At 36.8% G+C, this 23,069-nt stretch overlaps 1 protein-coding gene across 5 annotated transcripts in view; it reads left to right on the top strand.

Moving 5' to 3' along the window:
- Window positions 1-23,069, top strand: part of LOC106873263 (nuclear factor NF-kappa-B p105 subunit) — a 108,050-nt gene that overhangs the window by 66,765 nt on the left and 18,216 nt on the right. For 4 of the 5 annotated variants that reach the window (XM_052969618.1, XM_052969621.1, XM_014920555.2 and 1 more), the window contains 7 exons: window positions 77-181; window positions 4,332-4,423; window positions 9,820-9,958; window positions 10,608-10,652; window positions 15,629-15,766; window positions 20,054-20,236; window positions 21,697-21,841. In XM_052969618.1, coding sequence (XP_052825578.1) covers window positions 77-181; window positions 4,332-4,423; window positions 9,820-9,958; window positions 10,608-10,652; window positions 15,629-15,766; window positions 20,054-20,236; window positions 21,697-21,841 — 847 coding nt within the window. The remainder of the gene's footprint in view (window positions 1-76; window positions 182-4,331; window positions 4,424-9,819; window positions 9,959-10,607; window positions 10,653-15,628; window positions 15,767-20,053; window positions 20,237-21,696; window positions 21,842-23,069) is intronic. The other variant, XM_014920556.2, reaches the window with a different exon arrangement.

Below are 23,069 nucleotides of genomic sequence, written 5' to 3'. Positions count from 1 at the left end.
ATATATATATATATATATATATATATATAGTTGATTGTATATTAAGTGAAGGTATTTTTCTTCTTTTATCTTTAAGAATCACTTCATGCAGCTAATTTAAAAATCATTCGGATGGACAAATATAGTGGTTACTGCACTGGAAATGAAGAAGTCTATTTACTGTGTGACAGAATATCAAGAGGTAAGTGTTTCTCTTTTTGTAAGCATGGCTGTGTGGTTTTGGATTCAGTCCTACTGCATGGTATCTTGCGTAAGTGTTTTCTGTTATAGCCCCAGGCCAACCAAAAGAATTGTGAGTTGATTTGATTGATCGAAACAAAGTAGCCCATTATAAATGTATACATATGTTTCTATGTGGTTGTGTATACCCTTGTCTTGGCATTGTGTGATGATTATAAATGATCATCACTAGCATACTAGTGATATTTTTGTTTCTAGTTTTCCATAAAAAGTATATCTGGTCATAGGAAACCACATGAGGGTTGGTAACAGGAAACGCATGAAGCTGCAGAAATCCTGCCCTCCTTAATCCACCGCACCACCTCCCCCTCGAACTCGCTTCTGGCATCTTTCAAAGTATGCTGATAGCAGCCCACTTTATTTTTCAACGTTGGGGACTCTCCCTTCCAGTGCCACTCCACTGTCCACCTCTGGCCATCGAAGACAGCACGAAAGTCCTGGTCTTCAGTGGTGTGCGTTGCATAGTTTTCTTTACGGTTCTCACCAATGCACGGTTTTGCCATACACGGTTTCCCCGCAACCCCGAATGTTACACCGGCCTCGTTGACAGTGACACCACCTAAATGGGTGATTGCATCCATCCCCATCACCACATCAATCTCGTCCACCAAGTGGCCAACTACAATTGCTTGCAGCGTCAACTTTGTTCCCTGCACCACAATCTGTGCATCTGTAATGCCTTCACAGTGTACCTCTCTTCCATCCACTACCCTCACACTGCTTTCTCCACTCCACGTCCCTACCACTCCTGGAGTCATCAGGGTCGTTGTACAGCCCGTGTCCACAAGGGCTCGCGACATCTTCCCCTCCACCAGAATGTCGACTACAGGTAGCAACAAACACGCCTCTATTGATCCAAAGGGATAACTACTGGTGCAATAGACTCCCTTAGACCATTTCCCTGCAGACATTCGCTGGCTATATGTCCTGTTTCTCGACACCAGTAGCAAATGACCTCAGGCTTAGGTGACTTGCAATCTCGCATCATGTGTGGGCCCTGACACCAGAAACACTGTCTTTTGAGTGGTTGCACATGTTCCTTGTTTGACCTCTCTCCGCTACTCCTTCCTCAGCCACTTTTCGTTGTTGCAGTCGCTGCTACCGGCGGCGTCCTGCAACACGAAACTAGCATGTGAGCCTGAGTTATAATATCTGCCATCGCCATTGAGCTGACGTTCGGCAGTTTTTGCAACTCGACCGACATGTGGTCCGGAAAGCCAGTCACAAACGCTAACTTAACTGTCCGGTCCAGTGATTCTCCTTCATGCCCCACCAGCTTAGCCAATCTCTTGAGTTCATTGGCAAATATTCGTTGGCAAATACGTTAACCTGTTCGCCAGTTCACTTTGCTTTCTCCAGGTAAGCATACGCTTCGAACATTCCTTCTGCAAAGGCCTCCATCAAGCAGATTTCTATTTTTTCCATGCTAAGTTGGTCCCTTTCTTCCATTTCTAAGTATAGTGCCAATGCCGAACCATCTAGGTACAGCGGTAGAAAACTCACTAAGTCATCTATCCCGTGGAGCTTCGTAACCAACTTCATCTTCTTTAACCAAGCGACTACATTCGTGTCACTGCAAAACAGTTTGACCATATCGTTCGAGATATGGACTACACTCATCATTGGTTTTTTTTTTGGTTTTTTTTGTTATGGGCTGAAATAGCTTATAGGATGATGGAGGAAAAAGACAACAGAAAAAGAAGCAAAAGGGAGAAAGAAATGCAGCGACCTTACCTGTTGACCGTGGCAGGATGGGTGATCACTGACCAGATCAAAACATAACCTTTCACACACGGCGTCTCTGCTCAAACTGCCTGCAAGTGCTCGGTATCCACGCATGCCCCTGTGGTTCTTCCGCCAGCCCCTGCAGTCTTCACTTCTGTTTGCCTCATCTGCAATCCTCTCCACCAACACCACATAGCTCATCACAGCCCATAACACCACAAACACCACATTAATAGCAAGAATTTATTTATGCTTGACGGATCCTTGAAAATGAGTTGTAACTCCAGCCTTGGTAGACATTTTAAGACCCTTTTAAAAATGTTTGCCCTCTCTCTGACTAGTAATTTTTGTATTGGAACAAATAATTTCATAATGTTTCTGAATAGTCTCTACAAGATTATAAAATCTTATTCCATAAGGCCTGTTCATATGGTTTTTTGGAAGCCAACACAGTCTCTATTAACTTTGTTTGGTGTCTGATATGTTTTCTACATTCATAGATCTGGCTGAGATAATGGCAGATTAACTCTTTAGCATTCAGATTACTCTATCAAATGTAATATTTATTTACATTGGTTTGACTTAATCATGCATTAATTTATTGCTTCAAAATTTCAATGATGTGACTGTTTATTCTTACGAGGACTTTGTAGGATAGGTGTGAGAGGCCAAATCTGGTTGGTTTGAACATAAAACAGGTAGAATATTTGGGCCAAATATGGCTGGTGTAAACACTAAATGGTTGAAATCTGACAGTTTATCGCTTGATTCTTCCCAATACAAACATAAAAAATTATTATGAGTCTATTATAATAGACTGGGGCTGGTCAACAAGGCAGAGGACAAAACTAAAACCAGTTTGTATTTATTTTCACTTTTCCACATTCTGAGTTCATATCCCATTGCAGCCAGTCAGCTTTGCTTTCTATTCAATTAGAGGATAGAGATGGGGGTGGGGGTGAATAAGATAAGTAGCGATAATACACTGAGGATGTTACTATTGACTGTACCTCTTTGCTATAAAAGTTGATCAATCAGAAAGTATCTTATGGATTGAAGATAATTGAAAACAGATAATTTAGTTACAAAAATTTTTTTTTTTAAATCCTCCATTGTTCTTTTATTCTGAATAAATAACAATACTTAGCATAGTCTGAATAAATTCTCCTTGAATTCTAGAAAAAAATTATCAATAATGTAATTTAGCTCTAATTAATTGTTTAAAATTTTGCTACATGACCAGCAGTTTTAGAAGGGGTAAGTCAATTACATCAACTCTATTATTGAGCTTTTACTTTACTTTTTGAACCAGAAAGGATGAAAGCAAAGTTGACCTTGGCAAGTAATAATTAATAATTTAGGAACACAGTCAGTATTTTGATGAGAGGACATTTTGTTAATTACAATGACCCCAGTACTTGACTGGTACTTTATTTTTATTAACCCTGAAAGTATGAATGGCAAGATTGACCTTGGCAGGATTTGAACTTAGAATATAAAGAGCCAAAAGAAATTTTGTTCAATGTGCTACTGATTCTTCAAGCTCACCACCTTCAATTAATTCTCTCCAGTTTATTTCCTTAAATAAGCACAGACATGACAAGCTTGCTTCCCAACCACATAGTTCCTGGTTCAATCTCACTGTGTGGCACCTTGGGCAAGTGCCTTCTGCTATAGCCAAAGCCTTGAGAGTGGATTTGGTAGATGGAAACTGAAAGAAGCCCATCATGCATATATATATGTGTGTGTGTTTGTCCCCCACTACCTCTTGACAACCAGTGTTGGTTTGTTTATTCCCATGTAACTTAGCAGTTTCCAAAAAGAGTCCCACCAAGCTTTAAAAAAAAAAAGTACTGGAGTCAATTCAATCAACCTAAAGTTCTTCAAAGCAGTGCTCCAGCATGGCTGCAGTGTGATGACTGAAACAGATACAGGAAAAAATGTTAAATTCTGATATTTGCTTCCCTTAACTAATTATGGTAACTGCCTCTTGATTAATACTTCTAAGAATAGACATTGCATCGCGACCTTATGTAAGTTACTTAACTCTACTTGCCTTTATTAGGTTGATCAGATGAATGGATGAACCTCCAGCAAGTACCCTAAACCTTTACTGTCATATGTTACAGTAGGACCTGGAATTGCATGGCTTGATTTGGAACATTTTGTTGCACAAAGATCTGTTTGGTATCTTCATCCACATAAGATACATATCTAATCTTACTACCATGCTTTTAACTCAAGAATGAGTTATGGAATGAAGCCTTGCTTTACATAAAGTTTCTGAACTAAGTTTCAGAGTTTTAAAAAATTATTGATAATTTCCATAGAATGTTTATAACTTCTATGTTTTTTGTTTTTAATAGATGACATTTGTGTGGTTTTTTCTGAGAATGAAAATTCTCCTGACCAGTGGCGAGCATTAGCAGACTTCGGGGCAACAGATATACACAAGCAAGTAAGCGTTTTATTATTATTATTATTATCATTATTTTATATACAATGCAAAGTGGTCCAACTATTATCTTTTGAGCCAACAAGAGACCCTCTGTACAGTCACTTAACCTGCCAGAATTAGCAGTCTAATCTCTCTCAAAACATAGCTTACAATCTTAAAGAACAAACTCATTTACAACTATTGTGCGATGTCAAGACAAAGAAACACATAGATATGTGCACGCGTGCACACACACACACACACATGCACACACACACACACACATGCACACACACACACACACACACACCTTCTTTCAGTTTCCATCTATCAAATCCACTGATAAGTCTTTGGTTGGTCTGGGCTATATTAGAAGATATTTACCCAAATTGCTACACAGTGGGATTGACCTGAAACTGAGGTTGGGAAGTGAACTTCTTGACATTATGGAAGAAGAAAAACAGATGGATTGTCATTACTGTAATAAAAAATGAAAAGTTGACAAAGGAATAAAAGCAGATGTCATGTAGATCAACACCAAGCACAACAAAAATTTAGAGGCAATGACTCTGTATGAAGACAATGGAAAAAAAAGTTGGGAGCAACCCAATAGAAAACTCACACACATACAAAAAATATAAGCAACCTAAAATTCTCTTAATTCACATATAAATGCAATGTGAAAAACCAGGCTAAAGTCCCAAGCTGTAACAAATGGTACAACCACACCAAAACAAGCCAACATATCAACATCTGATTACATCACACAAAATACAAAATAGTAGATAAGAAAAAGCCTTTGTACTTCATGTAACAATTAAACATAAGAGCTAAACACTGACACATAACACTAACAGCTTAAAAATTAAACTTTTATCATCACACATGGCATTCACATAGCAATGCTACAAGGGACAATGCTACAGCATCAACACAATGCTCCTCAATCCCTAATTACACTGCAATGTGTACAGGCTGAACTATGACGGAGACCTTACAACTTAAATAAAATCATGCATCCAGTATAATAAGCTACAAATGATATTCAAACACTAATAGGGAACAGAACTGCAATATAAATGCAAACCTTCAAAATAATGACCTGCCCCAGTAAGCACATTACTATACTAAGTAAATACGTACAACCACAACTTCACCAACAACCCTACTAGGTTAGTCATTTCTTACTACAAATAAAAACATTCCCAAACAGTCATTGGGATGCTTCAATGAATCCAACATATCCTAATACAAAAACAATACAGTTAACACACCCAAACTATGTCTTCTTAACTCTTGTTACTGTATTTCTGTATAAATACACCATTTTCATTTCAATTAACTTTAAAAATTATGAAGAATTTAGTAAAATAACTTTGTCATTATTAAGCTGTTGTTTGTAACATAAATTAGCATGAAATTGTAATGAGAAATTTAGATCACTTTAGAAAAGAAGTTTGTATAATAGAACCAGCGGGTGGTCTCAAGCAGGTTGGCATCAAAAAGGTTAGTGAACGTTCACTAATACAAAATCATATAACAAGCTAGCAAGAAATACTTCTCAACAGGCATTACTTACTGAGATTCTATGTGGTCAATCAACTGGTTTTAAATAGCAGCTCAGTCTTGCTCATTTCACACTTTATTCTCTTAAACAGGTAAGTACATCTTGGATAGGGTAAAGAGTAAAGACCTCCTCCGGTCACAAATGACCATGGGATTGCACCAAGAAAGTTCTCCTCCAAGGCACGAGTCCAGGCAAGGTCATTTGTGGAAAACTAGCAGTTGCCTACGCATACCAGTCTCCCCTCTCTATGCCATTGATATTATCCAAGGGAAAGGCAAAAACTGATACAACTTAGCACCAGTGACATTGCAACTCATTTCTTCAACTGAGTGAACTGGAACAGCATGAATTAAAGTGTCTTGATCAAGAATACAACACAGCCTGGTCTGGGAAGTGAACTCACAACCTCATGATTGTAAACCTGACACTCTAACCCCTGAGTCATATGCCTTCATACATCTTGGATAGTGTAATTCTAAATACACTAATTGAATAAAGGAAAAACAAACAGGATATGGCTGGAATGCATTTGATTGCTCAATCAGGGCTGATGGCAATAGCAGTTTATTCATGTCCAATGATCATGAGAAAGAGTGACACATCCTCAGCTGGTTAGTATTAAACTGAGAGTCAGTCATTGCAATCCACAGTGGCTCAGTGGGCTATGATGGTTGTGGTGACCAGCAAGCTGTAGATTTTACATTGCAGTAGCCATCTCCTAGGTGGCCTTATGGGGTTGGAGAGCTCCATGTTCCTTGGAGTTGCCAGAAGAGTGTGAAAGAGGTTACCATATCGTTTGAGGGCCTCCACTCCTTGATTTACTGTCAAGGTCAACTCTCCTAGCCTTTTCTTTTCCCAAGGCTCTTACAAGACAGTGAGGGTTTGTGCTTGGAAATTCTTCCATAACCTGCTAATCAACCCATAGCTGGGACCCTGACAAGTGCTATTACTCTGAGTCAGATCAGACATGGGAGGAATAGTGACTAAGAGGTGGTTCTACTCTTCTCAAAAGCCTGTAATTGCTGAACCACGGCCCCACTACAGGATGCAGTTTTAAGTCATACCTGAAACATCAATCAGGGCTAAACAACGACAACTATATGCTTAGACAGTCTTCAACTTTCTTCTGATCCCCTGCTCATCATCACATTTATGAATAAAACAAAATCATTATCACAAACTTCAAAGAAAATAAAGTCCAGTCAAACCACTGCTAACAGCAGTGTTTAGAATTCAATTACATTACAGCTATCAACATAAATACTACAGGATATACAGTCAACAGAATAAATGTAGAAGCTTCCCAAAACTTATCTTCGAGGTAACATCATCATCTTCATTCTTATTCAACATTCACTCTTCCATGCTTACATGGTGCAGGTAGAATTTGTTGAGGAAGATTTTCTGCAGCAGGATGCCTTTCCTGTCACCAATCTTCAAAATTATCTGAGCAAGGTAATATCTTTTCATAACCAGACATGTTTTCACATGACTAAATATGAACAACATCACTTGTATGATGGTGGTGCTTGTTTACAGCCACCACATGATGTCAAGACAAGGGTAAACACACACATACACCCACACACATTTGGCAGGCTTCTTTCAGTTTCCCTCTATGAAGTTTATTCATAAAGCTTTGGTTAGTCTGGGGCTGTGGCAGAAGTCACTTGCCCAAGATGCCACACAGCAGGACTGAACCTGAGACCACATGGTTGAAGAAGCAAGCATAACCACACAGCCAAAAAAAATATAAACCTCATTATTCAATTAAAACAGCTGACCTGACAAAAGCCCGAGCCAAAATCACAAACAGCAGAAATAAACTCTGCATCAAACAACTGATCAAATAAAGAAAGAATATAAGCCAAAGTAAAGCCAGAAAACTGGAAAATGTTTCCTTCCAGGGTTAACAACACAAACAGTAAAACGTGATACAGAGTCATTATTAGTATCCTGGTATGTAATAAAATTTATGTGTATACAAGTATGGAATGCTTCTTGCTGTAATATTGTATTCCAGAGAAATATCTCAAAGAGACTTACATGCTAAAAAAACATTGGGAATTTCAACCTGATTTGGTCTCTTTAGTGACAAATACCCTGGCTTTTTGAGGTTAAATGAAAATAATTGTTCCAATATACAAATCAGTTAACAAAACATTTACTGATCTGTGTGAAACCTAGGCAGGCTAGAATTAAATTGATATTTGCATTTGAAATAGCATTAGACTGAGATGTTATACACATTAGTATTTTAATCTAAGACTGTTTCAAGTATGTATGTTAATTTAATTATAAGCATCAGCAACATTAATGGTGATACCATATTGCATTGTATAACAACAATTTCAAGTAATATAATCCATATTCAGAGAGTAAGCAAATTCGCTCAAATACTTTTGCAAAATACACATCTTTCACCTAGACTTTGACCATGACATCTTTCTACTATCACATATGAGAGAAGTAATGAAGAAATTTAAATTTAAAATCCTCAGATTTACATTCATCATCGTCATTGTTGTTAAGACGGTGAGTTAGTGGAACTGTTACTGCACTGGACAAAATTCTTAGTGGCATTTCTACTTGCTCTTTATGTCCTGAGTTCAAATGCCACTGAAGCTGACTTTGCTTTTCATCCTTTTGGGGGCTAATAAAATAAGTATCAGCTGAGCACTGGTTTTGATATAATTGAGTTTCCTCTCCCCTCAAAATTTGAAAGAATTATTATTAAGACAGTGAGCCAACAGAATCATCAGTATGTTGGACAAGATGCTTTGTGTCATTTCCAGCTCTTTGCATTCTGCGTTGAAATTCCATCAAGATTGACTTTGTCTTTTATCCCTTTGGAGTCAATAAAAATAAGTACCATTTGAGCACTGGGTTTGATGTAATCAACTAACCCTACCTTTTAAAATTGTTGGCCTTGTGCCAAAATTAAAAAGAGTTATCATATTAAGGCGGCAAAACTCAACACAGAAAATGCTTAGTGGTATTTCATTGGGCTTTATGTTCTGAGTTCAAATTCTGCTGAGGTTGACTTTGCCTTTCATCCTTTTGGGGGTCGATGAAATAAGTACCAGTTGCGCACCAGGGTCAATGTAATTGACCAACCTCTTTTCTAAGATTTCAGGCCTTGTACCTATAGCAGAAAGGATTATTATTATTAAGGTGGCAAGCTGGCAGAATTTTTACTGTGCTGGAAAAAAGGCATAGCGACATTTCATCTATCTACATTCTGAGTACAAATGCTGCAGAGGTTGACTTTGCCTTTCATCCTTTCAAGGTTGATGGAATAAATATTAGTTGAGTACTCTCCAACATTTTAGGTCTTGTGCTTACAGTAGAAATTATTATTATTATTGTTCAGTAGTTTTATTTTTATAACGTGCTTTCACTTCACTACTGAGCGCAGCTCTGTGCGCCTTGGGTATGTGCTGTGGTTTGCCGTGGTGCTCTTATGGTTACTGTATTGAAAGTGTTTTGCGTAGGATGTGTGCTGTGCCCAGTAGTGCTTATTATTATTATTATTATTATTATTATTATTATTAATGTTCTTCAGTTTTAGTATGTCTTTCCAATATTATCTTACAAATCATTTGACTTTTATAATCTTTATAATGGATGTATTCTTTATTAGTTTGTCAATGAACTATGGCCAAGCTGGATACCAGCTTAGGAAAGATGAAAATCAGTTGATCTGGATGGAGTCAAGGAATGCAAGCAAATAACAAGCTATTTTATTCATTCTACCCATTCTTCCAGACTCTACAATCTAATATATATTTACACATATGAATATTATATCTAGAAATATTAACTACATTATATTATTATTCATTTCTAGTATGCTATTGTGTTTAAAACGCCACCATATCATAATATACATATCAGTAAACCTATACAAGTTAACATCCGACTGGAGAAGCCATCTAACAATGAAACAAGCGAAGCAATGATCTTCACATATTACCCAAAATGCCCAGGTAAAGATTTATATTCTGATTAATGCAATGTGTATTTCATTTCTTTCTTTTCAGTTCAATCATAATTTCTTATTACTCTTTATATAAACAGATTTTAACTCTTTGAACCCACCACTGTGCTTTAGCAAGTGCAATTTTGTTTGACGATCCTCTTGGAAGATGGAAAAGCAGGCAACCACATGATTTTAAGTTTATGCTGCACTAATTTGCAGAAACATCATTATTCAGTAAACATAAAACCATATGGCTGCTTCTTCCAGTGATATGATCAAATAAAATCACACCTGTTAAAACATACTTCCCAGTTCAAAGGGTTAATTTCTTGCTATAGTTGGTGAGTACTTAGTACTAAAAGGTAAGCTTGTAGTGAGCCGACTCTACAAGTTGTTTTCTAATCTTGGTTGCAGTCACGTCACTTCATTTGATCCACTAATACTCTTGACAACATCTGGAACATCTCATCATTATTTTGAGTAGAATATCCTGGGCTACTCTGGAGTGGTTCTCTACTTTTTACTTCTACTTCATTCAAGGATTTGAACTCATCACTGAAAACTAACAAAACATTGTTCCTTCATCATCATCATAATGTCCACTTTTCTATGCTTGTATGTGTCAGACAGTTTATTGTGGCAAATTTTTTTTACAGCTGGATGCTCTTCATGTTGCCAACACTCAACTGTTTCCAAACAAGGTAATATATTTCCCCATGGCTTGACATGATTTTCATGGAAGACTGTAAACAACAACATTGTCTGTATGATAGTGAAGCTTCTTTGCAATTATCCAACTATCAGGCAAAAATGGGTAACTGGTGCTACAAGTCTTGCAGCAATTTCAATGGGTGATAAGTAAGAATAATATTAACTAGATGGACCTGTGAAAAATCCATGGAAAACAAGGAATGTAAGTGTCTGTAAATTGTGTGCTGGTGCCATGAGAAATGTTTTGATATTCTGACAGTTACAGAATATAGCAAGGAGTGTAAAACTGATAACTATTAGGTCTTTGAGTATGAAATTTGTAGAAAGGTATATGATAAACTTTGACAGCTGCTCATTTTGTGCCATTATTATATTTTGACAATCTTCATTTTTCGTTAGAAAGCTGACACATCTATTTTTTTTATTCTAACTCATTTATAAATCCTTTTTTGCTATTTTGTTTAGAGATGGATGAGTCAGAAATTTGTACAGTTTTGAAATATGAGTTCTTTCTTGGAAATACAGCATCACAGACAGCTCGGAATATTAATGGAGTATTTCATTCCAATGTTATTACACAGAAGACAGTATCGAATTGGTTTGCAAAATTTTGTTCTGGTAACTTTGACTTCACAAATGAACAACGTGATTGACCAGAAACAAAGGTGGATAATGAACTGAAAGCCACCGTTGAGTCAGATCCATCTCAAAGTGCCCGTGAATTATCGTTGTTTTTTGGTGTTAGCATGCAAACAATATTGACTCACCAGTAAAGTGAAAAAGTTGAATAAGTGGGTTCCACATGAATTCAGTGAAAATCAGAAACAGCAATGTTTGGAAGCCTGCATTATGCTACTTTCTCGTCACAGTTTTTAATCAAATTGTAACATGTGGTGAGAAATGGATTCAATACAACAACTGTAAACGTTCAGCACAATGGTTGGACAAAGACAAGCCACCAAAAAGCAAAATTCATCAAAAGAAACTGATGATGTGTGTTTGGTGGTTTGGTACAGGTGTGATCCATTATGATTTCATTAAACCTGGCTCATCAATCATGGCTGAAGTATATTGCAGCCAACTGGACCAATTGATGCAGAAATTTACAAAAAAACCCAGCCTAGATTAGTCAACATATCTACTCCTATTTTATTGCAAGACAATGCCAGACCACACATTGCAAAAATGACATTGGTGAAACTACAGGAGTTGGAGTTGCAAGTTCTCCATCATCTACCATACTTACTTGATCTTGCCTCCACTGGCTACCACTTCTTCCAGAAGTTGGATAACTTTTTGATAGGAAAAAAAATTTAATTTCGGCGATGCAGTAAAACAGGCCTTCCAAAATTTTATTGACTCTAGATTGCCAGGCTTTTACTGTTCTGGGCTGGACAAGCTGCTGCTGAAATGGCAAAAGTGTATTGACAACATGGGTGCATACTTTGATTAATGAAACTATTCCTTGTATTTATAAAACATTAGCAAATTTTTTTTTCTTTTCTACGAATTTCATACTTGATGACTTAATATGTAATCCAAACAAAATATCTCAGTTGTGCAAATGTAAACAGAATTACTATTTGGCCTTAAAATACATCGTACATTTTCAAAGAACCTTCTTGGTTTAGTGGTATGGAACGTTCTTCTGGTATTCTTTTATTCTTTTACGTTTCAGTCATTTGATGGTGGCCATGCTGGAGCACCACCTTTTGATCAAAGAAATTGACCCCTGGACTTATTCCCTCTAAGCCTGGTGCCTGTTCTATTAGCCTCTTCTGCCGAACAGCTAAGTTACAAGGACACAAACACACCAACATTGGTTGTCAAACAATGTTGGGGGAGGGGGGGACACAAACACACACACACACACACACACACACACACACACACACACGACAGGCTTCTTTCAGTTTTCATCTACCAAATTCACTCACGAGGCTTTAATTGGCCCAAGGCTATAGAAGATACTCTTTAAAGAATAGAGTTGATTTTCTTGTAGCCACCTGTTGGCAACTTTTCTCCCCTACCCATTTTGTTGTGGGTATTAAGTAATTTTCTGGGCTCTGTTCACAGCTATACCCCATTCAGAATTTGCATTAGTTTTTGTTTGAAAAAAAATAAGCAAGGGAGTGGGGCTTGTTTGTAGTTTGTAGAGAAAATGTTAAATGTGCCTGAAAAAGAGCATGGTCTTTCCTGCCCCAACTAAAAGACATGAAGAACTATGAAAGAAGGTGAATAAATACTGGGAGTAGAGGAAAGAAGAGAGAACTAACACTCGATTGTTCTAGAACTCCCAAAATAAAAACGTAAACATCTGAAAGACTTTCCCCCTATTCATTACTAAATGTCTTTCCCTCTTCTTCATTGTTAAAAGTAAAGAAGCTAGAAAAAATTGATTGTATTTCAGTCTAACTGTCCTTGTAAATGACTGAGGCTTTCCTTTCTTTATCTCTATTGCTTCACTCCTTTTCTCTACGGTTAAGAGAGTGAAGGTGCATGGCTCAGTGGTTAGGGGTATTCGGCCCATGATTGTAAAGTCATGAGTATGATTCCCTGCGGCATGCTGTGTTTTTGAGCAAGCTACTTTACTTCACCTTGCTGCAGTTCACTCAGCTGGAAAAAATGAATTGTAGCTGTAATTCAAAGGGGCCAGTCTTGTCACATTCTGTGGGAGGCTGAATCTCTCTGAGAACTATGTTATGGTATGCATATCCATGGAGTACTCAGCCATTTAGCACATTAATTTTACGAGCAAACTGTTCCGTTGATCAGATTAACTGGAACCTTGCTGTCATAGCTAATGGAGTACCATTTTTCAAAAAGAGTGAAAGAAAAGGAAATGTTCCATGTTGTAAGGCAAAAATGTCATGTGTTTAGTATAAGCAGTGAAAGCCAAGATGAAATAATTGCTATTCCGTTGTGTATTTGCCCTTGACTCACACTCAGTTTGATAACAGCTTGTGCATTGGTGTTTATCTGGGGGCTTGGCTTCCAGATCTGTGAGACCCACAAATACCACTGTTATGACTGGATTAACACCCATAGTGACCCTAATGACTAAAGATTTTCTGTCCCTATATAGGATCTTTTTAAGTTTTCTTCTAATCACTTGCAGGTTTCATCTTGTTCTAGTCCACTCAGCTAGCCAAAGTGAGTTGTAGCTCTAATTCAAAGGGGCCAGCCTTGTCATATTCTGTGTGAGGCTGAATCTCCCTGAGAACTACGCTAATAATATGCATGCCTGTGGAGTACTCAGCCGCTTGCGAGTTAATTTTATCCTCGTGTGGTAATGAAAAGTGAAAGTGACATCCAATATTTGTTGTATCTATGTATCAACTTTTCTTTGGATTTATGTATCTACTGTCTCTCTCACTTTTTTCTCTTTCACTTCCTCTGCATCCCTCCTCTCTTCCACTTTTAATTTAACAATGTGTGTATGTATCTATGCATCAACTTTTCTTTCGATCTATGTATTTACTTTTCTTGCAATGTGATAAACATTTAAAAACACAAAAACAAATGCCGTCAAACTCACTATCTCTTTCAGTCTCTCTCTTTCTCTCTCACTCTCTCTCTTTCTCAATTACTTCCTCTCTGAAGCATTTAAAATCACAAAATGAATGCCGTCACCACTCTCTTTCTCTTTCGCTCTCTCTTTCTCTTTCGCTCTCTCTTTCTCTTTCGCTCTCTCTTTCTCCTTCGCTCTCTCTTTCTCTTTCGCTCTCTCTTTCTCTCTGTCCTCCTCTCTCGCTTTGCCACTCATTTCTTCCTTTGAAGTGTGACTCACACCACAGGTACGTACAAAAACAAACAAAACTAAGCATATTAATATCATTGATAGAGAATCCTAAGTTGAATTGAGCACTTTTGTCTACTGGCTAATTACTTATTGGATTAAGGTGTAGCATTGGCATATGTCAGGCTGATCATGATGTTGTGGGGTGGGATTTGTCCTAAAACTAGTTGGAGCTGTTTGTAGTTGTCATCCTTTATTGTTTTCTCTGAAACATCTGTAGGAGCATAGGCAACAATGATAGTCATCTTCCCAGTGGAGAAAACATTTTCAACAAAGAAATGTGTGTACATATGCATCAACTTGCAACCTCCCACCTCATAGCTATTTGTTTCAATCACTGGTATGGACATGTCCTTCATCTCATGTTAGATCATCCTACCAAGGTTTTATTCTTGTTTGACACAGCAGCAGCTGCAGGCTGGAAAAGGCCCCATGAGAGGCTTCTCACCAGATGGCTGGACATGATTAAGGAAGATCTCCAGTGGCTCAATGTCACCTTGGTGGATGCCACCAGTGATGGAGAGCCTGAGCACTGGTAGACTTGGTTAGCTCTATGCATGATGGGGCTGGGGTCATCCCAGGTTAGTGGTCTCTGGGACCACTAAGCTGGGATGATCCCAGCCCATCAAACAAGAGCATGAAGCAAGCAAGTAAATTTAAGGTGCAGGTGTGGCTAATGCACAGGCATATCTGTGTTGTTAAGAAGTTTGCTTTCCAACCATAGTTGGGTACAGTCCTTTTGTGCAGCACCTTGGCTAGGTATCTTCTACTGTAGCTCTGGGTCAACCAAAGCTTTGTAAATGGATTTGATAGTGGAAACTGAAAGAATTCCATTGTATGTTTGTGTATATTTATGTATATGTGCATCTGTTTTTGTGTACCTTTGTCTTGACAACATGTGATGGTTGTAAAGTGAGAATCATTATCATATAAGCGATATTCTTCATTTCCAGTCTTCTGCAGAAAGCATATCTGACCATGGGGGAAAATTACCTGGTTGGAAACAGGGGACAGCTGGTAACAGGAAGAGCATCCGGCTGTTGAAAACTTGCCTTAACAAATTCTATCTGACTCATGCAAGCTTGGAAAAGTGCAATTTTAAATGATGATGATGATTACATTGGACTAATTACTAAATTACTAACGATCTTTTTGTTGTAATTTCAGATGACAATGAACTCAACATTAAACGAAGCAAAACACTTGTGAAAATTAATGGCCAGCCAACATCAAGCAGTGATGATGACAATTCTGAAGAGACTCATTCTCATGAAAATTCTTTACCAGTATATTTTGTTAATGGTGGTCAGTTCTTATATTATTATACACTTCAGTTTCTTACACTTTCAGTTCACTTTGCAGTTTCGTACTCTAGCTCACTCTCACTCTCTCTCTTATGCTATACTCTATTGTCTGTTACATTATACTCCATTCTCTTTTACATTGCACTCCACTCTTTATTACACTTTACTTCATTCTCTGTTATACTATTCTCTACTTTTATACACTGTGTTATATTCTTTGATACAGTGTACTCTACTCTCCATTCACTGTTACACTATGGTTCAAACTCTGTTATGCAGAGTTTACATTATAACTGGCTCCATTACAATTATATATTTCTCTCCTTATTAAACCGTACTGTACTCTCTGTTACAGAGTGGTTTTCTCTTTGCTACAGGATAGTTTACTCACTGTTCTACTGTTATATGAAAATTCCCACTATTATAAAATAATTCGCTGTCTGATACACTTTAATTCAGATTCTGTTGCACTATATTTCACCCTTTATTACATAGTAGCTCTCACATTCTATGATGTAATTAACTCTCTGTTACATTACCACACTGTTACTCTAGTTCCTGTTACAATTTAGTTCACTCTCTGTTACACTGTTATAGGTTAGTTCATTTTCTGTTATATTCTAATTTACTCTCTGATACATTAAACTTTAGTTTCTGTTACACCTGTTTGTTATATTACAGTGTTATACATCAGTTTGTTATATTATAGTTCACTTGCAGTTTGTTATACTATTGTTCACTTTTAGTTAACTTGATTCTTAGTTAACTTAGCTCAGTCCAGTATTGTTCAACAAAGAGGATTTGTTTGTTTTATTAACTGAATTACTTGGCCCTGGAACTTGATGTGTACCCTTCATGTAAATCTTGGAGCAGAATCAGTGTAACACAGCATGTAACAAGTCTGTAGCTTTTGAATTACAGGTATTATCTATCTAATGGGTTTCTATACAGTTTCCATCTGTTTAAGGTATGGGTTAATCTAAGGCTATAGAAAATGACATTTGTCTAAGATGCTACACAATGTAGGATTGAACCTCAGAATTCATGATTGCAAGGTTAACTTCTTAACAGTTTGGCCATACTGCACCTTACAAGCTCACACAATATTAGAGTTTAATTTTCTATTTCGATGTCTGTTACATTATAGTTCACTTTCCCATATTCTATACTTCACTGTTACACTTCCTGGCACATTTTCAGTTGCACTGTAGTTAGCTTTCTGATACCCTTGTTTATTTCTGTTACACTAGTTCATTTTCAGTTAAACTGTAGTTCATTACCAGTTACACTTCAGTTTACTTCAGCTTACACTATAGTTCTCTGTCTGATACATTACCACTCACTCTTTGTTACACATAGTGTAGTCACAGTCTGTCTGATATTGTAGAAATCTTTTACTGTTACACTTACGTGAAGTCACTGTTAAAGGATAATTCATTCTGTTACAACATAATTTACTAATTAGTCTGATATAGACTAAGCAAAGGTGTGGCTCACTTCCTAACCATGAGATCTCGGGTTCAGTCCCACTCTGTGGTACTTTGAGTAAGTGTTATCTACTATAGTTCAAACTGACCAAAGCCTTGTGAGTAGATTTGGTAGATGGAAACTGAAAGAAGCCTGTTGTGTGTGTTTGTGTTTATCCTTGTTTTGACATCGTGTGACGGTTGTAAATGAGTGTCATCAGCATACAAGTGATGTTGTTTGTTTCCCATCTACCATCTTAAAAACAAATGAGGGTTGAGTACAGGAAAGGCATTTAGTCATAAAAAATCTGCCTCAGTGAATTCCATCTGATCCATGCAAGCATGGAAAAGTGAACATTAAAACGATGGTGGTGAGGAGCTTGCTTACCAACCACATGGTTCTGAGTTCAGTCCCACTGTGGCACCTTGGGCAAGTATCTTCTACGATAGCCTCAGGCTGACCAAAGCCTTGTGAGTGGATTTGGTAGATGGAAATGGAAAGAAGCTCATCATATATATATATATATATATATATATATATATGCATATGTGTGTTTTTGTATTTGTGTTTGTTCCCCACCACTGCTTGACAACTGGTGTTGGTGTGTTTACGTTCCCATAACTTAGCAGTTCAGCAAAAGCAAAAAGGCTTTAAAAGAAAGTACTGAGGTTAATTAATTTGACTAAAAATTCTTCAAGGTGGTGCTCCAGCATGGCTGCAGTCTAATGACTGAAACAAATCAAAGATTCTTTCTCTTATATTGTGGTTTATCTTTGTTACATCATAGATCACTACCTGGTAAAGTTTAGTTTACTCAGGCGGTCACCTTCATACTCTTCTATTTGCAATTTCACTGTCCCACTCTGCGTCTTTTCATTCTCATCCACCCTTTCTTACATTCTCACTTACTCTTTGGTATTTTTTTACTTTCTTCTTTTCACAGTTCCAATCTTTGATTATTTATAAATATTCACCTTTTTACACAATGCACCATTACATGTTTAAATTTTTTTTTTTTGTTCTCTCTTTACACAAATCTTACAATCTAACATATCAGACTGTATACTTTTCTCTATTACAATGGTAGATTAATGTGAAAAGATTGCAGAAATTATAGTGGTACAAAAACACGAATTTAATTCATTTTAAACCACAGGTAGGATCTGATTCAGAATTTGCATTAATGTGTTGGTGATATATCCAAATGATCTTAGGAATGACAAACAATACAAACCAAAATATAAAATAATTAATTTATGCTGAAGGGAGCATAAGTGTAATTTCAATAAAGAACAAAATAAGAATTTTTAACACTAACGTAAAAGCGGTGTTATTGTGTGGGGCTGAGGCATGGTGAACAACAGTTAAGTCAAATAAGCAAATACAATCATTCATCAACAGGTGCTTGCGTAGTATACTTAAAATCAGATGGCCCGAAAACATAAGCAATATGGAGCTATGGCAAAGAACGAATCAAGTTTCGATTAGGGAGCAAATATTTGAGAAAAAGTGGAAGTGGATTGGTAGCACAATTAGAAAGGACACACCAAATGCAGCGAAAAGCGCTTTACAGTGGAATCCAGATGGATATAGAAAGAGGGGTAGGCCTAAGAACTCATGGCGTAGATCAACACAAAAGGAACTAGAGAAAGGGAGACATTCATGGCAGAGTATAAATATAGAAGCGAAAAATTATGCAACATAGAATTCAATTATAAGTGGCCTATACTCTTGAAGAAGAAACAATAGAGCTCTCAACCATTGTCTCCTTTGATTTGTTTGACTGAAAAACCTAATTCCATTGTTTTACTTCTATTGGCCATTATGCCTCATGATAAAGTGCTACAACTCAAAATGTTGAATACTAATTTGTTTTTTCTTACAGCATAAATTAATTTTTTTACTGTAGTAGTAGTAGTAATAGTAGTTGCAGTAGTGGTTTCAAATTTTGGCACAAGGCCAGCAATTTTAAGGGATGGGATAAGTTAATTACAATAACCCCAGTGCTCAACTGGTACTTATTTCTACTTATGTTATCAACGCTGAAAGGATGACCTTGGTGGAATTTGAAGTCAGTACATAAAGATGGACAAAGTGCCACTAGGCTCTTTGCCTAGTGTGCTAATAGTTCTGCCAGCTTGCTACCTTAATAATAATAATAATAATAATGAGCTTCTTGTGTACAGTGCTTTGGTGCACTACAACTTGGAAAAAGGTAAAAAAAAAGGGAACAGAAAGCAACAATAAGTCAACTAAAGAAAGAAAACAAGGATAGCCAAAAGTAAATATATAGTACATAGAATAAAGCACAATAAGACAGTAAAAAAGCCATAAAGAGGAAAGTGTGTATAGGCACATTAGGAGTACTGTTGGTGAATTTTTGAAGGATAGAGTATCCTGACAGCTAACAACTAATGTGTGTAAATCTATGCTTTGATAATTCAAGGTATGAAAAAAATCTCTTCAAAAGTCATGGGTATTATGCTGAGTTTTGATTTTATGAGCATGTCCATGAGTTGTAGAATGCTGAATTCAAAAAGATGGTCAAAGCTGTCGTTGGAAAGATGGTGCATGATCTTGTGGGCATCTATCAAATTAGATACTATACGTTAAAACTTAAGTGTGTTAAAGTCCAGTGAAGCAAGACATTGAAATTATGGTGACTGACTAACAGTATTTGTTTGGATGCACATCTGAAATCTTTTGGATATATTACTAATACACTGATGCAAATCCTGCCTCTAGATTAAACTGTATTAAACTCGTATAGATAAATACCAGCATTGTGCTTTATCAAACTAAAATCAATGTAATTTTTCAGATGCTGAACGGTCAGGTCAACAGACTAATTCGCAGAACAATTTAACCCTAAACTCTGTGAAAGATTCTGATGTGCAAACTCATCTGGAGAAACATAGAGAATGTGCTGAACCTATAAACGATGAGAGAGATGAGACAGATGCTGCTGGATTTGAATCTGATAGTGATTCAAACTATACAAATTGTAATATCTCACATTTAAAAAAAAAAGAATTATGGCTCTTTTCTTTTTTTTTCTTTTCATATTTATGATTGCAATTTTCCCAATCTTAAACTTTTAGATAGATAAAGTGATAGAGAGAAAGAGAGGAGAGAAATAGAGAAGTATTACTTAATGAAGGCCTCACCTCATTGGGAATGTTGGGAATCCTACATGATAATGAAAGATTATCCAACAGGTAACAGATATCTGAGCTTGATAAGTTTAAAAGTGCAATACTCCCCTCCCTCAAGTCTAAATGTTATCACTGAATCTCATGTTAATATCGTAACTGCTATCATCTTATTTCAGTTGTGTTACATGAGTGCAGACCTGGATGTGATAAGGAGGTTTACCTTCCAACTACATGGCTTCAGGTTGAGTTACACACTATGTAATATTGAGCAAGTATCTTCTACAACAACTTTAGATTGGCTGGTTCTTTGTGAGTGGAATTCGACAGAGGGAAACTGGAAGGATATTATACATAACAATGGATTCTCTCATTGATTTTGACATACAAGGGTTTGAAAGCTCTTGTTTTTCTAGTTCTGATATCTTATACTTCTTATGAGACTATATTCCAGACAATGTCTTACAGATAAGTTCACAGATCTACAAACAAGTCTATCAAAGGGGCTTGTTATGTAAACAAACTGGCATATTAGATCAAGACTTTGTCTTAGCTCTCAGTTCTTGAAGATGATCCAGTCGGTTTAATTCATATTTTTCATGACTTTACAGCAAATTAACCTTCATTCATTGCAATTCATTATAGATTTTTTCAAATGATTCTCAGGAAATCTTTTATTTGTTGCTTTCAGTTTAACTTTCAGCTTGTCCTAGTAACCTCAGCCATCATCTTCCTATATTTTATCTTTCATTATGGAACTGGTTGTTGGAATTCTGTTATCACTCATTCTGATGACATGATAATTCATACATACATATATCCATATATATGATATACATTTACATGTGTATGTGTGACATATACATAAGTATGCACATATAATACACATATATATGTGTGTGTGAGCATATATATATGGTACTCTACAACTGAAATCCTTTGAGTTATTTACTCTGCATTGAGTTACACAGATAATACTTTGTGAGTCTTGCTATTAGAAATGCAGTGAGCCAGTGAGTGACCCATTAGAAGCAAGCAACAAAATCATTGTTCACAATTTTTCATATAAACACTAACAGACAAATAAATATGCAAATGATAACAGCATCAACATCATTGTAGCTTATATGCAATCATGTAAAAACTGAATACAAAATGAAGGGAAAAATCTTGTAATAGGTACCAGAAAAGAGAATGTTACATGTGATTAGTTAGCTTCTTCTCTAGATTGATATCTAATTTTCTTGCAGTTACAAAACACATCAAGGGGTTGTGTTTAACAGATATTTCTTTCCATTTCTTCTGTTTGCAGCAACCTTTGATGATGAAATTGATTATGAATACATGTCTGAAAAATCACTGCAAGCTTTACGGAGCTTTGTGAAAACTGGCAATTCTGAGGAGTTATTATTTCATCACCGGGAGTCAATGAGTATTCCTGATGACAATGGCAATAAGTAATTTTATTGTATTTTTTTTACCTTTTTGTTTTATTCAACAGTTTTATCATCATCATCGTTTAACGTCCGCTTTCCATGCTAGCATGGGTTGGACGATTTGACTGAGGACTGGTGAAACCGGATGGCAACACCAGGCTCCAATCTAATTTGGCAGAGTTTCTACAACTGGATGCCCTTCCTAACGCCAACCACTCAGAGAGTGTAGTGGGTGCTTTTACGTGTCACCTGCATGAAAACGGCCACGCTCGAAATGGTGTCTTTTATGTGCCACCCGCACAAGCCAGTCCAGGGGCACTGGCAACGATCTCGCTCGAAAATCCTACGGGAGCCAGTCAGGCGGTACTGGCAACGGCCACGCTCAAAATGGTGCATCTCATGTGCCACCCGCACAAGAGCCAGTCCAGGGGCACTGGCAACGATCTTACTTGGCTTGCCGGGTCTTCTCACACACAGCACATTTCCAAAGGTCTCGATAAGGTAAGCAGAGTTGGCAGTTGTAGTAACTGACTAAGGAATAATAGTATCCATATTTACTATCAGTATCAATTACCTGTGCTATCCCTGGGCATGGATATGCAGGCACACTATGCTCATAGGGTACAAGTAACAACAGAATAAACATAAGTTTATCACGAATCAAATTTAAATAATCAGAAAATGGAGAAAATTTTTGATCAGCAAACAAATTGAACCACATCAGTTGATTATTTTTTAATACAAAACATGACATAACATTTTTTATGGCCGTTTCTGCTTCCAGTGTTAGTCGGTGCTTATGAAAGAAATTCCGAAAATAATATTCCTCATCTTCGTAGCACATTCAATCTAGTATATGGAGCTTCATCCTGTTGTGGTTCAACTTGTTTGTTTGTTTATCAAAAATTTTCTTTTTCTGATTATTTAAATATATATATTGATAATTAAGGGTGCTACAAGTGGCACCAGCATGTAAAGAATTCTTTTTGTTAATGGTATGGGGACTTAAAATTTCTGCTCATTTCTGATTTTAATTAATGTGTATCAGTGAAAATTTGTGGCTGCTATTTTTAGCATGCTGGTGCCACTTGTAACACCCTTAATTATTAATTAATAATTTTTTACCTTATGTTATTACTTTGATGGTTATTTACACATGCTATTTACACATGATGATGATGATGATGATGATGATGATGATACCACTTGATATTATTGTGAACAATAATATCCTTATATATATATATAT

Source organism: Octopus bimaculoides, chromosome 7, assembly GCF_001194135.2.
Source record: "Octopus bimaculoides isolate UCB-OBI-ISO-001 chromosome 7, ASM119413v2, whole genome shotgun sequence".
Taxonomy (NCBI): Eukaryota; Metazoa; Mollusca; class Cephalopoda; order Octopoda; family Octopodidae; genus Octopus; species Octopus bimaculoides.
This window is presented reverse-complemented; position numbering and strand designations above follow the sequence as displayed.